We start from the raw sequence: 19,045 nt of genomic DNA on the forward strand, positions 1-19,045 counted from the left end.
ATCACAAAAAGATGCATTTAGTCATGAAAGTACATCAAAATACAGTAATATCTTGAATATGTTTTAGTGAAGTTTACCAGTTGAATCTGGTGAATTTTCAAAAATAATGGGTAGATACATTCCACAGAGAATTCCAAATTGAGAGGTCATTGAATCCACCTGGAGGAGTTCGGATCTCCCCTCCGACTGGCTACTCCATTCATCATCAAGGGATTGGACCTTCACAGAACCCTAAGGTTAGCTCGGGACTTAGGGATTCTGATAAACAAGGAAAAGTTGAGCTTAGTTCCTTCACAGAGGATTCTTTATTTGGGGATGACTCTGGACAGTCTAGCTTTTCGGGCTTTTCTGTCTCCCAAAAGGGTCTCCTTCTGCCTTCAGACGGTGGAGAAGTTTCTTCTCCTGGACAGTTGCTCCGCCCGTCAGTGGATGGCTCTCCTGGGAACTCTGTCGTCAGCGGAGCAATTTGTAAGGTTAGGCCGTCTGCACATGAGACCCTTACAGTTTTTCCTCAGGGACTCTTGGGACAGAAGGACCCAAACGGACTCCACGGTCTTCAACATTCCCCCCGACGTCAAGAGGCATCTTTTCTGGTGGAAATCGCCGGAAAGGCTTTCGGAGGGTCTGGATCTCCTCCCAAGACAACCATCCCTGCAGATGTTCTCAGACGCGTCCAATGTTGGGTGGGGAGCACATCTAGCCAACCTCAGGACGTCAGGAGTTTGGTGTGAACGAACAGAAGAAGCTCCACATCAATGTCAAGGAACTGTTGGCCATTCACCTCGCTCTCCAGGAATTTTCAACCCACGTCTCAGGCCAAGCAGTAGCTGTTCACGCCGACAACTCGACGGCTCTAGCCTACATCCGGAAACAGGGAGGTACCCATTCCTTCGCCCTGTTCAAAGCTGCGAGGACCTTCTTCTGTGGGCGGACAGCAACAGGGTGGCCCTGTTCCTCGGTTTGTGCAGGAAAACTGAACATCCTGGCGGACCAACTCAGCCGTCGGAACCAGACTCTCCCACGGAGTGGACCCTGCACCCGCAAGTGTGCCTAGATCTGTGGAATCTGTGGGGCACTCCCCATAATAGATCTCTTCGCTACCTCCAAGAACCATCGTCTCCCAGTGTTCTGCTCACCAGTTCCAGACCCACTGACTCACTTGGTGGACGCCATGCTCCTAGACTGGACGAACCTGTTTGCCTATGCCTTCCCTCCTTTCGGGCTCATCAGGCAAGTGATAAACAAAGTGAAATTCCATCAGCAGGTCGAGCTGATCCTCGTTGCCCTGTTCTGGCCAAGGAAGGAGTGGTTCCCGGACCTGCTAGATCTCCTGATAGACTTCCCAGGCTTCTTCCTCAAAAGAAGTCGCTTCTCAGACAACCCCACCTAATGAAGTTCCACCAGGGATTGTCCACTCTCGCTCTGACAGGCTTCAGACTGTCAGGAAGCTCATCAGAGCGCGAGGTTTTTCAAGAAAGGCTGCAGAGGCTATTGCTGATTGCAGAAGGGACTCCTCGAGCAAATTATATCAATCCAAGTGGACAGTCTTCAGGAACTGGTGTAGAAAAAATAGTATCTCCTCTTCTTCGACGTCTATAACTCAACTTGCCGATTTTTTTCATTTACTTGAGGGATTCAAGAAAATTGATGCCATCAACCATCAAGGGCTACAGAGCTATGCTGTCCTCCGTCTTCTACCATAGGGGTTAGACCTATCAAATAACCGAGACTTGTCAGACCTCCTCAAGTCCTTAGACACAGCTAAGGAGGCCCCAAAACCTGCCCTTGCCTGGAATTTAGATGTAGTTTTGAGGTGGTTAATGTCTCCAAGGTACTGAACCTTTAGAAGGTCTTTCTCTTAGAGACCTCACTAAGAAATCCCTTTTTCTGGTTACTTTAGCAACAGCAAAGAGGGTTAGTGAAATACAAGCCATTGACAAGGAAGTGGGTTTTCACAAGGTAATGCTGTTTGCTCGTTCACCTTGAATTTTCTAGTCAAGAACGAGTCTCCTTCCAACCCGTGGCCTCGGTCCTTTACCATTCAGAACCTCTCTCGAAGTGGCTGGCCCTCAAAATTGGAGGCTTCTTTGTCCCCTGTTAGAGCTATCAAAACTTACTTAGCCAGAACGGCCAGCATCAGAGGACGTTCCTCTAACCTGTGGTGTTCAGTGAAAGATCCAACCAGACCTTTATCCAAGAATGCCCTGGCTTTCTTCGTCAAGGAACTCATCTTAGAGGCGCACAGGCACATCAATGAAGACTTACGCCTAGTCAAGTCTCACATTCACGAAGTGCGCTCAATAGCAACTTCAGTGGCCTTTCCGTCATAATAAGTCACTTTTTGCAGATCACACAGAGCACCTTCTGGAGGTTGAAGTCGGTGTTTGCGTCTCACCACCTTAGGGAGGTTGAAGTTGCGTATCAGGACCTGTTTGCGTTAGGTCCCGTATCGGTAGCTTTTGGCTTGGTTTTAGGGGAACACACTAGGGGTAGGTTCTTTATCTTTCCTTCCCCTGTGGTTTTATGGTTGCTGAGTTAATGGGAATTGGGGGTGCTCAGTTCACCTGGAGTACCCTCCATTCTAGTTGAGCTGCTGAGGGTATAGGGAAGGGGATGTATTTAACTATTTTTAGGTTAGGCGGTGAGACCCGTTTTTCAGTCTGGTTGCTTTCCAATTGCTCAGGGCAAGAGCAAAGGAAGTCACCCTTGTCTCAGTCAGCGGTGTACTTCCCTGACTGCTTGGGTTGTTATGGAGCAGAGTGGCTAGCAGTGCTTACGCCCAAGGCCTCTGCAGGTAATGGAGCTTCAACCAGCAGCAGTACCTCCTGCAAAAGCCCATCTACCAGGTAAGGGGACTCCTGCCATTTTTGTTGGTATGGATCCTTAAGATACCCATGGTTAGAGTTTGTTCCTTTTCTTTTTTTTTTTTTTGTGTGTGTAACCTTTCAATAACTGGTACCTCATCCCCTGCCCTTCCACCTTAAATGTGGAATCAGCTTTGACAGTGTTTTGGTATGTCATTATAATGAAAATTACATTTTTATGATAAAATGGTTTCATTATACTTACCAAAACACTGTATCATTAAAACCTCCTCCTCCCGAGGGGGGCGTTATCTCAGGTTTTCACTAATTGTGTATACCGAGAATGAAACTGACCTGGGTTTATGGGTATGTCTCCTGCCACGCTACCCCCACCGGCATCCGGTGGGGTTTGGTCTCCGCCAATTGTATCAGCGTTCCAAACAAAGTTTGAAAATTTATATCTCGGACGTGTCGATTTTAAAGAGATAAAAGCTTTTACAGTGTTTTGGTAAGTATAATGAAACATCATTTTATCATAAAAATGTCATTTTATGATAAAATAAGTATGAATTATATATGAAACTTACCATTAACAAAAGCAGATGGCACCCGCCCTCCTCCCTGCGCATGGAATTTTTTGCATAAACAAGTTGATCTATTGGCTTAGTTGTTCCTCTCTCTTACCCCAAAAGTGGGCGGGGTCTTGTCACCTACACAAAGACAAAAGAATGAGCTTTTGCAACAGAATGTATAATCTTATTGTCTCCCTCAAAGTTAAGCTTTGAGGTGAATTTCAAAATTTAAGCTCCCGTTCAGAGTGAAAAACTCTTAGCTAAGTAATGGTAGATGTAAGTATATATAAAACTTCATTTTATCATAAAAATATAATTTGTTCATGACACTTACCTGACAGATATATATATAGCTGTATTCTCCGAAAGAGACCGACAGAAATTCAAAACTTACGGCACACGCAGTTGGGCCAGGTGGTTAGTACCCATTCCGCCGCTGGGAGGCGGGTATCAGGAACCATTCCCATTTTCTATTCAGATTTTCTCTGTCGCCGGTATTGTCAACACCTGTTGTCAATACCTCCGCCGTTGGATTTCGGAAACTTTTCCACTGAGTATTCTGATTTTCTTTTGGTTTTTTGACTTGGATTTGTGGATAGGCATACGCTTCTGTGCACTGATTTGATTTTGGTTTTGGCTATTTCTTGAACAAGATGTCTGGTTCTAGTTCTGCTAGTTTCAGGGTGTGTGTTGTGAACGAGTGTAAGGTGAGGCTACCGAAAGCTTCGATAGACCCTCACACAGTATGCATGAGATGTAGGGGGCATGTCTGTATGTTGGATGATCGCTGCAAGGAGTGTGAATCGTTGCCTGATTCTGATTGGAAGGCTTACGATTCTTACGTTCGCAAGTTAGAGCGTGACTGTGTAAGGAGGTCTTCCTCCAGGAGTGTGTCAGTTGGTGGGAGTCAGGGTATTAATTTATCTCCTGTTAATTCTACTAATGCTTCTCCTTTCCCTGTAGAGTCGCCTTCGAACCCTGTGATTGCGTCTGCGGAAGGTAATGCCCTTTGCGCAGATTTTGAGCTCCATTCGTACTTTGGAGTCTAAGGTGTTGGCTATTGAAAATGCAGTGAAGTGTAGTGATCCCCAGTGTTGTGGAGGGGGCGTCAGATCGGCCCTATAATGCCTCTAGGCCTGGACCTCTGCCGAACTCCCAGGACTTAGGGAATGGGCATGTCGAAAAGCCGCAAGAGGGTTACGGGGACCCCACCGATCTGGCGTCCCTTCGGCAGGCCTTGTTGGCGTCTCCCAGGCTGCCAAGGATCGTGCTTGCGCAAGACGGGTCCTTAAAGACTGCTTCTCATCCTCCGGCGCCCTCTCCACGTAAGGGGTCGCGTTCTCAGTTGGACTCTCGTCCGTTCAAGAGGAGCTGCGTTGAAGAGGACGCTTCTTCTCCTCTTTCTCGTGCTTGGAGTCTTCTCCCGACTGGTTGCGTGACTTGCCGCGCAGAAGAGGACCAGGACTTCTTCTGAGGAGGGCGTTGCGAACGTCCCAGCCGCCCCAAGAAGAGAGCTGTCGTCGCCCTTGGTAGAAGGAGGAGGACGTCTCCTTCCCCTCTTCTTCTCATAAGAGCAGCCCTTCTCCTGAGAGGGTTTCTCTCCTTCAAGCGCGTCTTCTCCAGGATATGCAGCGGCAGTTAGCATCCCTTCTCGCTGCTAAGGAGGCGGAGCCTCGTGGCGCCGTAAGGATTTTGAAGCTGCCAGTTAAGAGATCTAAGAGGTCTCCCCTCTCCTGCTCTTCGTTCGTCTCTCTCTCCTGCGGTTTTCGTAGTCGTCCTCATCGTTCATTCGCCGGATCATCAGCTTTCCTTGCCCCGTCGTGACTCGCTGGCTGATCAGGGCGCCCTCTTGCAGCTCGGCTTGCCGCTAGTAAGAGTTCGCGCCAAGACGCTCTTCTTGACTCTCCTCTTGCTTCTCGCGCTTCGTTTTGGCGTTCGCAGGGCGCTCCCAGGACGCTTCTCTTCCTTCCCGTCTGGATTCTCTGCACGGCGCTCGTCAGGACTCTCGTCAAGAAGCTCGTCAGGGCGCTCGTCAGGACTCGTCAGGACGCTTCGGCAGCTTGTGAGGCAGGACGCTCTTCAGGGCTCGGCTGCTTGTGAAGCAGGGCGCTCGTCAGGGCGCTCGGCAGGGCGCTCGTCGCGCTCTGTCAGGGCTCTTCAGGCAAGCAGGGCGCTTCTGTGCGGTTGCTCGGATTTTTCTTCTGCTTCTTCCCACGAGAAGAGGTCTCTTGGCCGGTGGACCCAAAGGTCTTAGTCTTCCTCAAGCCCCGGAAGACTCTCCTGTCGCTCCTGTCGAAGAGGGAGGTTTGTCTCAGGAGTCGGACTCTGCAGAGCAGGAGCAGCCCCTCTGTCGTCTTTCTCCGACTACCAGGTTTTGGCTAGTATGCTGAAGGAGCTATTTCCAGACAAATTTCAGCCTTCTGCTCCTCTTTCCCCCTTCGCAGTTAGCTTCCTCGAAAGGTGAGGAAATCGCCTGGCTTCCTGCAAATGAAGACTTCTCTTGCTACTAGGAAAGCTCTCAAGAGAGTCAACTCTTGGATGGAAGATAGAAAGTCTCAAGGGAAATCTTCCTTTGCTCTACCCCGTCTAGATTGTGCGGGAAAGCTGGAATGTGGTATGAGACAGGGAGAGAGAAATTGGCTCAAGGGTTCCTTCTTCCTCTCAAGGTGATTTTGCGAGTCTCGTTGATGCTTCAAGGAGGTCTCTCCTTTCTTCAGCAAAAGTGTCCTGGACTCTTTCTGAAACTGACCACCATCTGAAAGGCCTTTTCAAGTCTATGGAGGTCTTTAACTTTCTGGATTGGTGCTTGGGGCCTTGGACTTGAGGACTCGTAGTCCAGATTCTATCTCTCTGGGGAGCTGTCCAGTGTACTGTCTTGCATGGACAAGGCCGTCAGAGATGGCGCGGATGAACTGGCTTCGCATTTTGGTACAACCCTCCTGAAGAAGAGGGCTTTATACTGCAATTTTGCTGCCAAGTCGGTTTCTCCTGTTCAGAGGGCTGAGTTACTTTTCGCCCCTCTGTCTAGCCATCTCTTCCTCCAGCCGCTTGTCAAGGATCTCGCCTCCAGCCTTAAGGAGAAGGCTACTCAGGATCTCCTTGCACAGTCTTCCAGACGTCCTAGTGTCCCTTCCACGTCATCACAGGGACTTCCCTCGAAGAAGAGACAGAAGCCCTTTCGTGGAAATCTTCCTCCTCTAGACCCTTTTCGAGGAAGAGGCCTCTCCAGAGGCGGAGCCCTTCTTCCCAAAGGGGCAAGAAGTGACTTTCTACACCTCCAGACACCAGTAGGAGCCAGGCTTCTCCTGTTTTGGAAGCCTGGAAAGTAAGAGGGGCGGATTCCTGGTCCCTCAATGTAATCAGAAAGGTTACAGGATCCGTTCCTCTAAAACCCCCTGTCCTCAACTCCCAGAGATCTGTCGCCTTCTTACCGTCTGGAGAAGCAACAGATCCTTTTAGATCTGCTGGAAGAAATGATCGAGAAGAGAGCCATAGAGCGAGTCCTGGATTTGGAGTCTCCAGGTTTTACAATCGTCTCTTCCTGGTTCCAAAACAGTCAGGGGTGGAGACCAGTCCTGGACGTCAGCAGACTGAACAATTTTGTCGTCAAAGAAAAATTCAAAATGGAAACGCCCCAGTCTGTTATCAGTGCGCTGCGACCAGGTGATTGGATGGTCTCTCTGGACCTCCAGGACGCTTATTTTCATGTCTCCATTCATCCTCAGTCGAGAAAGTTTTTGAGATTTGTCCTGGGGGGAAGAGTGTACCAGTTCAGAGCTCTCTGTTTCGGACTGAGTACAGCTCCTATGGTGTTCACAGTCCTGATGAGAACGTTGCCCGGTGGCTTCATCTTGCGGGCATAAGGATCTCGCTCTATCTGGACGACTGGCTCATCCGAGCCGCATCGGAAGAAAGGTGTCTGGAGGACTTACATTCAACTTTGGAGCTGACAAAGTCCCTGGGACTTCTTGTGAATTTAGAGAAGTCACATCTGATCCCCTCACAGTCCATTCTTTATCTGGGGATTCAGATGGATTCAGTGGTTTTTCGAGCCTTTCCATCCCAGGAACGTCAGCAGCACTGCTTCGTAAAAGTTTCGGCCTTCCTGGGGAAAGAAACATGCTCGGTGAGGGAATGGATGAGTCTGCTGGGGACCATTTCATCACTAGAGAAGTTTGTTTCCCTGGGGAGGTTGCATCTCAGACCCCTACAGTTCTTTCTTGCGGACAACTGGAAGAACAAGGAGAATCTGGAGGAGTCTCTCAGGATCTCTCTCTCTGTCAAGGACCATCTTCGGTGGTGGCTCGATCCCTTAAAGTTGGCAGAAGGGGTCTCTCTCTCTCTTCAGAACCCCGACCTAGTGTTGTTTTCCGACGCGTCCATGTCGGGATGGGGAGCAACACTGGGGGGGGGAGGAAGTGTCAGGCACCTGGAAAGGGGAACAGGTGTCCTGGCACATCAATCTAAAAGAACTGGAAGCGATTTTCTTAGCTCTTCAGTTCTTCAAGATCAAGTTGCAGGCCGGGTAATTCAAGTCAACTCAGACAACACCACGGCCTGGCGCACCTCAAGAAACAGGGAGGTACTCATTCTCGGTCCCTGTTCTTGATTGCCAAAGAGATCCTGCTGTGGGCACATTCTCGTCGGGTGACAATTCTCACTCGTTTTGTAGCAGGGGTCGAAGAATGTGCGCGCGGACCTTCTCAGTCGGCAGCATCAGCTTCTTCCAACAGAGTGGACTCTGAACGCGGAAGTGTGTCAGGAGCTTTGGAAGCTTTGGGGACGTCCCCTGGTGGACATTTTTGCAACTTCAAGGACCACAAGACTGCCTCTTTACTGCTCTCCCGTACTCGACCCGGGGGCCCTAGCAGTAGATGCCTTTCTCTGGGACTGGAAGGGTCTAGACCTGTATGCCTTTCCCCCATTCAAGATTCTGGGGGAAGTCATCAGGAAGTTTCTAGCTTCAGAAGGGACGAGAATGACATTAATCGCCCCCTTTTGGCCTTCAGCGGAGTGGTTCACGGAGGTCATGTCTCTCTTGGTGGATTTTCCAAGAACGCTTCCTATGAGAACAGATCTTCTCAAACAACCCCACTTTGAGAGGTACCACAAAAACCTTCCCGCTCTGAGTCTGACTGCATTCAGACTATCGAGAAGTTGCTCAGAGCGAGAGGTTTTTCTAAACCAGTGGCTAAGGCGATCGCCTAACGCCAGGAGAGCCTCCTCCAGCGCAGTGTACCAGTCAAAGTGGGTAATTTTTAGGAAGTGGTGCAAACTTAAGGGAATTTCCTCTACCACAACCTCTGTGTCCCAGATAGTGGACTTCCTTTTTATTTGAGAAAGGATTTAAAGCTGGCAGTCCCTACCATCAAAGGCTACAGGAGTATGCTGTCAGCCGGTCTTTAGGCATAGAGGCCTTGACTTATCGGACAATAAAGACCTTCATGATCTTCTAAGGTCTTTTGAGACGTCTAAGGTAGCCGCCCTAAGTTACCTTCGGGAATTTAGATGTCGTTCTAAAATTCCTGATGTCCAAGAGATTTGAACCTTTGCATTCTGCTTCCTTCAAAGACGTAACCATGAAAGCTATTTTCCTAACTGCTCTGGCGACGGCGAAGAGAGTTAGTGAACTTCAAGCGATCAGCAAGATTATAGGTTTTAGAGGCCCTGATGCTGTCTGCTCTCTGAGCCCTATGTTTCTTGCCAAGAATGAAAACCCGTCTTCCCCTTGGCCCAGGTCCTTGAAATTAAGGGCTTGACGGACATCACTGGACAAGAACTGAGAGAGAACCCTGTGCCCTGTCAGGGCTCTGAAATTTTACTTACAGAGGACCCAGGATTGTAGAGGTCCTTCTAACAATCTTTGGTGCTCGGTTAAGAGGCCTGATATACCTCTCTCGAAGAATGCCCTGGCGTTCTTTTTACTGAACACCATCATAGACGCCCATTCCAGTGTGCTAGACGAGGATTTGAGAGCTTTGAAGGTCAAGGCTCACGAAGTGAGAGCCATTGCTACCTCAGTGGCTTTCCAGAAAAACCAGTCTCTCAATGACATTCTGGGTGCCACTTTTTGGCGAAGCAATTCTGTCTTTGCTTCTCATTATCTCACAGAAGTAAAGACGTCCTATGAGAATTGCTGTGCGCTGGGGCCTTACGTTTCCGCAAATACGATCTTGGGGGACAGAAAGCAACTCTCATCCTCTCCTTTAGTTTTGTTTTTGTGTGTGTTTTTAAATATATTAGATGTGTTGTTTTTATGGTTGTTGGGTCTCCACCAGTGGTGGTCGTCCCAGTCCTTACTTTATGTTAATTATTCATGACGTAACTAGGCTTGGTCAGGTGGTTGTTTAGTTTGTCGCTTGCCCTCACAGTAAGGTCATATGGTCTAGTCACATTGTGGTCTCGCCCCCATTGACAGATCATCTAGATTTCACCAGCTTTATAGGTCTCTACCTCGCTGGCGTCTCTAGTAAAGCAGAAGCAGACTTGGGTGACAGTAATCACGAAGTCAGCAATGCTAACAGGTAAGGAACCAAGGCGTCAATCGCCTACATATGTTTGTTTCCTAAATCCTATTCTGTCTCTTCCCACCTCCAATGGTGGGATTCAGCTATATATATATCTGTCAGGTAAGTGTCATGAACAAAATGATATTTTTATGATAAAATAAAGTTTGTTCATACTTACCTGGCAGATATATATAATCATAGTACCCACCCTCCTCCCCTCAGGAGACAGTAGTTCTAGATTCTAGAAAATCTGAATAGAAAATGGGAATGGTTCTGATACCCGCCTCCCAGCGGCGGGAATGGTACTAACCACCTGGCCCAACTGCGTGTGCCGTAAGTTTTGAATTTCTGTCGGTCCCTTTCGAAGAATACAGCTATATATATATATATCTGCCAGGTAAGTATGAACAAACTTTATTTTATCATAAAAATATCATTTTTTATAATGCTAAAAAAAATGTTTTTCTTACAACCCCTTCTTTCTTTGCACTCATCCGTGCTTCAAGGTTGGCATGAAAGAATGATTTATAGCTGAGGCATCAAAGTAGGACTGGGTATGCATAATGAGGACATGTAGAAAGTCATTGTTGCCAGTGGCTTTGTTACAAGGAGGAAAGGCAATATATGACTAATGAAGTTGTATGAAAAACATGTTTTGTGTTATAAAAGGATTTATCTTCTTTTTTATTTGACTTGTAATATAGCACTGCAGATAGAAAGTTTATAAAATTTGACTTGTAATATAGCACTGCAGATAGAAAGTTTATAAAAGTATTCTAAATATGAACCTTCCCTTTTTTGCAGTGAAAATGATATCACTCAGCAGTTCAGGCAGAATACCTGGTGAGGATCCTGATCCTGCAAGGGAGGAAAGATCTGGACGTGTACGAGAGGTTGGAAATCAGGCAGTTTGGTCATTGTCTTCATGTAAACCAGGTTTGTTAGATTTACTGTACAGTACTTAGGTGTCAGCCTGGCTAGAGAAAAAAATTTATATATTGTAATGTGAGTGACCATTATTTTTTCCTTGTGTTTAATTGAGATTATGACAAACTCTGCTGCTACAAAGTCTTCTGTTGAAGTATTTTCAACAATTTAACAACACTAGCATTGTATCTAACCAAGGTTTATTAAGCACTGTAGTAAATGTGACTTTCATATAAGCAACTTGCCAAGTACTGTAATTACATAGCTACAGTTTCTAACTGGCACGGCAGCCTTTTATTTAAAAATTTGTGGTAGCACTTCAGTTGTTTTGTGTAGGTGACAAGCCCTGCCCACTAACGGGAGTACTGGAAATGACTTAGCAGATAACCTCATTCTGTTTCTGCCGGTTCTCCAGTAAACATCGGGTGTTTGCAGCAGCTTTTGTTAATTTGTTTTCGGTTGAATAACTGGATTTCGGTGAGGTATTATCACTTATTCTGAGTAGCCTTTAAGCTTTAATAGCTTTCACAATCAGTTTTTCTAGTTTTTGTTATTACTATGTTTGATTCAAGTTCATCTGGTTTTCACTACCGTTCTAAGGATTCTGGCACTGACCGGAGGTGCTGCAAGTGTTATCTTGATGTGTCTCGCCCTCTGAAGAGGCATGCACATGTTGTTGCACGCCATTCTCCGCTGCCTGTTAAGTGGTTTAAGGAGGCAAATCTCAGCACAGCCTTCTTGCAGTTTCGCTGTGGATCCCTCTGACACTGCCTCGGTCCAACATCCACTCTCTGCATGGGACAGCCCGAGACCTTCTCTCCTGAGCAGCCTTACTTGGCCCCCAAGCTCCCAATGAACCCTCTGAGGTGCCTGTCATTATCATCCAAGCACCCAGCTCCACCTGAACGCTTGGCGCCAGCTTCTGAACACCCAGCACCAGCTCCTGAGCCCCCGGTGCCAACTCTTCAGTACCAGTCTCCTGCTCAGAGTGCCAAGCGCCCGCTTCCAACCGTGGGTCTCCTAGCCTGTGCAACTCTCCTTCAATATTTGCTAGTGAGCTTTCCTGCCCTTTTTGGCACCAGCTGCCCCAGTCTTGCCTGCCTCAACCTTCCTGATGAGAAGCCATCCAGATGACCGATCTGGGCTTCCCACAATGGTGTTTTCCTCATTTTCCAGGAAGGCACTCAAGGAGATTGAAGATTGGCTTTCTGCTAAGAGGGAGCAAGGTAATGCTCCTTCGCCTTTTCTCCCTCGCACTGAGTCCATAGGAGGTATCTTTCCTTTGCCACTGGGGAAGCTCCTCCTCCTCAATGCTCAGTGTTTTCATCAGCGGAAGTTATGTTTTCGTTGGTAGAACTTGACCACCTTGTCAAGGACCTCTACGAGGCATTTAAAGTTTTCAGTTTCTTGGACTGGGTGGTGGGAGTGATAGCCAAGAAGATTGAAGATTGCATTGATTTAGTAGAAGACTTCTCCTCGGACTGGCTAGCAACATTAAAAATCAACAGAATAATAAACAATAATAATATAATCAACAACAACAATAATTACATTATTTACGCCCTGTCAACTTTGAGGGCCCTCTCAACTTCTTCAATTGCTGTATGCTCTTCCGGATGGCCTTGTGGCTTTCCCATTTATTACCCTCAAGAGGGACCTGTCAACTTCTTCACCTTTTAGTTCTTTCTGATGGCTTGGGCACTTTTCCATTTTTCATCTTCTGAGGGCCCTTTCAACTCCTCTAATCGTTGTATGTTCTTGTAGATGTGCTTGTGGCTTTTCCATTTTTCATTCTCTTGAAGGCCCTTTCAATTTCTTCAATTGCTGTATGCTCTTCTGGATGGCTTTGTGCTTTTCCAGCTTCTGGATGGGCCTGGGGTTTTTCTAGTTTTTATCCTCCTGAAGGCCCTTTCAACTGCTTCATTAGTTATGTTCTTTTGGATGGGACTGGGCTTTTTCCATTTTTTGCATCTCTGAGGGACTTTTCAATTTCTTCTGTTGTTATGTTCCTCCAGATGGCCTTGTTGCAGTAATCCTACAGTTTAGGGGTCCAGATTCACTGCTCCCGTGTGTGTGTTTTTTAAGTTTTCTTTCCTATTTTCAATTTTTTCTTTCAACAGATCTGCAAACAGAAGTATATTTGTGAAAAGCTGAGCAGCTTATCTGCTTACAGAAACAGAGATTGTAAAAAAAACAAAGGGAATAAAGCTCTGCACCTCACGCGAATGGTGTGTGCCCACAACTGTTTGTGGAGTGAGTGCTTAGGAACTAGGAACCAGGAACCAGGTAGGAACCTGGCACTGGCTCTTGCTCTTCAGCGGCCACTTTTTGATAAATCCAAACAAATGAGCAGTTTATCTGCGTACAGAAGCAGAGGTTTATGATTTTCTCAAAATTCTATGGGCCCATATCCCTTAAGACATATTTTTGTTTATTTATGTTCCCCCTTTATTTCCTTTGTTTTTTTACAATCTCTGCTTGTGTAAACAGATAAACTGCTAATTTTTTCATTGTTTTCCATGATTCAATAAATATTAGACAAACCTGTGTGCTGATCTTGACTTTACGTAATTCAGTGATTTTGGACTCCTAAATTGTAGGATTACCCTTGTTGCTTTTCCATTCTTCATCCCTTTTGAGGGCCTTTTAATTTCTTCAGCTGTTGTGCATTTTTGGCTGGGTCTCTTGTGTATGGCCCTCAGGTTCCATTTTTCAACCTCCTGATGGCCCTTTTAACTTCAGCTGTTATGTCCCACTGTTATGCCAACATTGTACAGTTCATGTTAATTGCTTCATTTCCAGTTCATGTTAATTGCTTCATTTCCAGTTCATGTTAATTGCTTCATTTAGAGGATTTTCAAAATACTTTCTTTATTATTCCAGTATCATTTTGTTTAATTTTAATTTATTCTTTTTCATCTTTTACACACATTATCCCTCATACAACTCTGTCATTTTACGTCATACACATTGCTATCTTGAGTATTTTGTATTTTCCTTCTAATGTGTTGAAACTTTGATGCCATTCCTCCAAATTCCATTGGCTTTGTCACTTGCCCTTTAGCCTTCTTCCTTGTGTTACTGTGTATATTTCTGTTTCCTTGCCTCCCCTCTACTAGAGTTTGAAAGCTCTCTTCTTCTCTTCAGTTGCCCTTTATGCATCTTGATTCCACAGTCAAATAAAATATGAGAACTGGTTAAACTTGTCAAAGGGTCTACATGGCAGTGAGGTGTGTCATTGTATACAGTTCATGATGAACAATTACCTTAATTTAAAAAAAACTTAAGAAAATGGTCATGTGTGGATAAGACACCTTGTACTCCTATTTTTTAGTTAAATATAGTGCAATCTGCTCTTGAGGCGAACCACACACACCTGAAACTTCAAAGAGAATCACTAGGGTAGTTTGGGGCAAGTGGGGAACACAAGTGTAGGTCCTGCTAGGGGAGAGCTCAGCCCGGGTACCTGACTCGTCATGTGAGGAGAGGGTGTGACAGGCATCTTCTTCCTTAGTAACACCCCCCCTTGAATGAAGGGGCATGTGAAAAAGGTGGGGGGAAGAAAGGAACTGAACAGGTTTGGAGGAGTCACTGGGGGGAGGAACCCCTCCTGAGGAGACTGCCAAACACTTTCTATCCCTCTTCCTCCTACTAAACTACTCCCATTGAGAAGGTGGCCAACCAACTCACCCCTTCCTGGCGAGATGCCTAAAATACCTATGTAAACACAGGGAATGCAAAGTACCCACACAAATGCTGCTGCTCCTCACAGTGCCTTTGTACTTGTTTTTTTCTACACTATGAAAAACAAAAACACACACCAACAAAAATAACCAAGTGCATCAGACAGCCTAGCCAAGAGCAAGGCATTACATTTGCACTAGGTGACAACCATCTCTAGCTGTGCTGGAGGATACTCCTACAATACAAGGGTCTGGTGTGTATACCTACGAAAAATATAAATTACTTAAAAAATTTATCACTATTACCATTTAGAGTCATTCACTCGTGACTTAATAGGTGTCTTTTTAAGTTTTGTAGTGGCAGTCAGGCAGCTCCTGACGTGTTTGTCATCCCGTTCATTTTTGCTTGGTCTTATATGACATCAGATAAGCCATTTGCATTTTGTCTCTTGACATTAGCTACAGTGGTTAACCCTTAAACACCGACTGGATGTATCGTACATCGACTAAAATTGTCTGTCGGGTGCCGAGTGGACGTACGGTAGGTCGACTACAAAAAGTTTTTTAAGTATTCGTGGAAAAATAATTATAGGCCTAGTTTGCGAAAGATTTTAAATCACGCTCCTTGAGGGATGCTGGGAGTTCATGGATCACGCTGTTGTTTTGTTTGCAAGCGTTACCCAGCCGTGCATGCGCCAATTTCTTTCTTCTCGCACTACAAAGCATCAGCGGCGCATCGTCGGAGAGCGATTTCTTGATGCATTCATGTTTTGCAGAACTTTTGTGAGTGTTAGCGTATTTGTGACGCAACAGGATGTTTGCAGAGATGTCCCAACGTCGTCAGAACCGTGAAAGGCGCGTATTGCCTGTCGGTAGTGAGCGTGTGAGGCGAGTTTTAGATTGGGATGCTGGAGAGGGACCAAGCACCCAAGGTGACCCAGCTTTTCAACGCTGTGTTGTGCGGCCACGTGTGGCCGAAGGGGACCAAGGACCACATCCTGTGCCTTTTACGACCCATAGGAAGCATCGGGGTGTCCTGAGGGGCATCCGTAAGCATTTGGGAGGCCTCCAACAAAAGGACATTGATGAGTACTTGTTGGAGCTCGATCGAGAGCAGGTGGAAAGTCCTCATTTTGATGGCAGTGGGTCATCTAGTGATGAGGCCATCACGCCCGATGTCAGTGATGACGAGTATTTGCCCCCAATGTCCGTACGGGAGCCACAGCAGGAAAGTGAACTGGAGTTTGGTGGTTTCAGTGCGTATGAGGGAGAGTCTGAGGAGGAGGAGGAGGCACCAATTGTGGCTGGTGGGGACAAGACAGAAAGTGATGGTGAAAGTGAGGGAGATGGGCCAGTGGGGAGGGTGGGAGTGCAAAGTCGTGCCCGCGCAGGGGCCTGTAGGTCAGAACGTCGCGGCAGCTTGGGTGAAGGCCGTTCGTCCGAAAGTGGTGAGGGGCGGTTGGAGGACCCCACCCCACCTAACATGCACCCATTCACGGCAGCACCTGGACTGACCGTCCCTGTGCCTCTCACTGCACTGGGGTTCATTCAGCTCTTCCTGACGCGGGAATTGCTGGAATACCTCGTTGCAGAGACGGCGGATTACGCTCGGTACTGCCGTGAGGAACTGCAGACAACGTTGTCGTATCGCTGGCGGGGCTGCAACCTCACGGACATGGCGCATTTTTTGGGGCTCCACATTTTCTTTGGAATGATGCCTGCTGCCGATGGCAGGCAATATTGGAGGCGGAATTTTTTTTTAAGTACGCCCAATGTGCCTGGCATTATGCCCCGTGATAGTTTCCTGGCATTGGACAGGTATTTCAACGCCTTCAACCGAAGGGCCATACCCCGGAATAACCCCGACCGCCTCATCTTAGTCCGCCCAGTGTTGGACTACATTCGTGAACGGTGCCAGTTTCTCGTGGTTCCTTCCAAGAACCTTTCTTTGGATGAGGGGATGATGCCATACAAAGGGCGTCTAAGTATAAAAGTTTACAACCCCAAGAAGCCAAAGAAATATGGTGTGAAGTTATTTTTTATTACAGAATCCAACACTGGATACGTCGTGGACTTCTCGGTGTATTCTGGGGTCTTCTCCACGCTGCGTGACACTGTCTTCGGTCTTGTGGATCGTTTCCATAACCAGGGATACCACCTGTTTATGGATAATTATTATAACTCGGCATCCCTGGCTCAGGAACTGTATGAAGCAGGTGTGCACGTCAGTGGTACCCTTCGGTTGGTGCGTGGGGCCCCGAATGTCCTCAAGAGGTTCGCTAGCCACCCGCAACATCTGGCAAGAGGAGAGACAGAGTGGCGGCGGAAGGGAGATGTCTTCATCATCTTTTGGAAGGGGGTTCGACTCGTGCCCATGATTATGACGAGTCATGAGCCCATCCAAGAAGAGGTCATTCAGCGGAAGAAGACACGTCGGCAGGGCCGAGTTACGTATGAGGAGTTTCGTGTCCAACGGCCTACTGTCATCGGGCACTACAGTAGGCACATGGGAGGTGTTGATCTCTTTGATCAACTCATCCAGTATTATCCCTTCACCAGGAGAACCAGGAGGTGGACACAGAGGCTCCTCAAATACCTCCTTCAGTTGGCCCTCCAGAATGCCTACATCCTCTACTGTGGGTACAATTTGGACACCCGGAGGTTGTCCCACATCCAGTTTCTCGAGGTGGCCGGGAATGCCCATAAACTTTAATCCAGAGGAGTGGCCTTCCAACACCGCCCCCCTGCCCCGAGAGGATAGGGCAGATGTTGTTAGGAGGGCCAACCTCGGTCGTCCTGCTCCTGCCGACGCCGCCCCTGCTGCCGCCGCCGCCCTTGATGATGCCACCCCTGCTGCCTCCCTCCCTCACATTCCAATGTCCTGTCGGGTAGTGGACCCTGTGTGTCGGCTGCAGGCAGGGGATCACACACTGGAGCTCCTAGAAGGGCATAAGCAGAAACAGTGCTGGGTTTGCCATATGAATGGCAGAAGAAGAGACACCCAGTACGTCTGTCGCACGTGCAAGGTAGCATTTTGCAGGTTCGGGGAGTGTGACCACAAGTACCAAACTGCGGTCATATATTGGAGTGTGCCTACCCGAGGGACACTGGAGGGCGCAGCGGACCGCCGAAGGGCAGCCCATCTGCAGTAAGGGCGCGCGTCTCCCTCCTCCACCTGTACCTCATCATGTCGAGAAGAAAAAAATGCAAGACTCTTCAATGCAGGAGGGAGAAAACAAGAACAGAACGAAGAGTCAGGATTACGAGTGAGTATTCTGCATTGATTTTATATTTAGTTTTATATACATTACAAGTTTTTATACATCTGTATTTATTGGTGCTTTGTATATTGTTTCGTTTTATGCAAAAAAAAAGTTTTTCACCTGCATTCCTTTTAGTTCTGTATTAGTACCCAAAAAAAAAAAATATATATATATATATATATATATATATATATATATATATATATATATATATATGTATATATATGTATATATATATATATATATATATATATATACATATATATATATATATATATATATATATATATATATGTATATATATGTATATATACATATATACATATATATATATACATATATATATATATATATATATATATATATATATATATATATATATATATATATATATATATATATATATATATATATATATATATACATATATATATACATATATACATATATATATATATATATATATATATATATATATATATATATATATATATATATATATATATATATATATATATATATATATATACATATATATATATATATATATATATATATATATATATATATATATATATATATATATATATATATATATATATATATATATATATATATATATATATATATATATATATATATATATATATATATATATATATATATATATATATATACATATATATATATATATATATATATATATATATATATATATATATATATATATATATATATATACATATATATATATATATATATATATATATATATATATATATATATATATATATATATATATATATATATATATATATATATATATATATATATATATATATATATATATATATATATATATATACATATATATATATATATATATATATATATATATATATATATATATATATATACATATATATATATACATATATATATATACATATATATATATATACATATATATATACATATATATATATATATATATATATATATATATATATATATATATATATATATATATATATATATATATACATATATATATATATATATATATATACATATATATATATATATATATATATATATATATATATATATATATATATATATATATATATATATATATATATATACATACATATATACATATATATATATATATATATATATATATATATATATATATATATATATATATATATATATACATACATATATACATATATATATATATATATATATATATATATATATATATATATATATATATATATA

The 19,045-nt window shown here is 44.6% G+C and overlaps 1 protein-coding gene across 4 annotated transcripts in view; it reads left to right on the plus strand.

Moving 5' to 3' along the window:
* Nucleotides 1-19,045, plus strand: part of APC10 (anaphase-promoting complex subunit 10) — a 54,224-nt gene that overhangs the window by 17,925 nt on the left and 17,254 nt on the right. For all 4 annotated transcript variants that reach the window (XM_067104008.1, XM_067104006.1, XM_067104007.1 and 1 more), the window contains exon 2: nt 10,690-10,821. In XM_067104008.1, coding sequence (XP_066960109.1) covers nt 10,690-10,821 — 132 coding nt within the window. The remainder of the gene's footprint in view (nt 1-10,689; nt 10,822-19,045) is intronic.

Source organism: Macrobrachium rosenbergii, chromosome 5 (genome assembly GCF_040412425.1).
Source record: "Macrobrachium rosenbergii isolate ZJJX-2024 chromosome 5, ASM4041242v1, whole genome shotgun sequence".
In the NCBI taxonomy this organism is placed as follows: Eukaryota; Metazoa; Arthropoda; class Malacostraca; order Decapoda; family Palaemonidae; genus Macrobrachium; species Macrobrachium rosenbergii.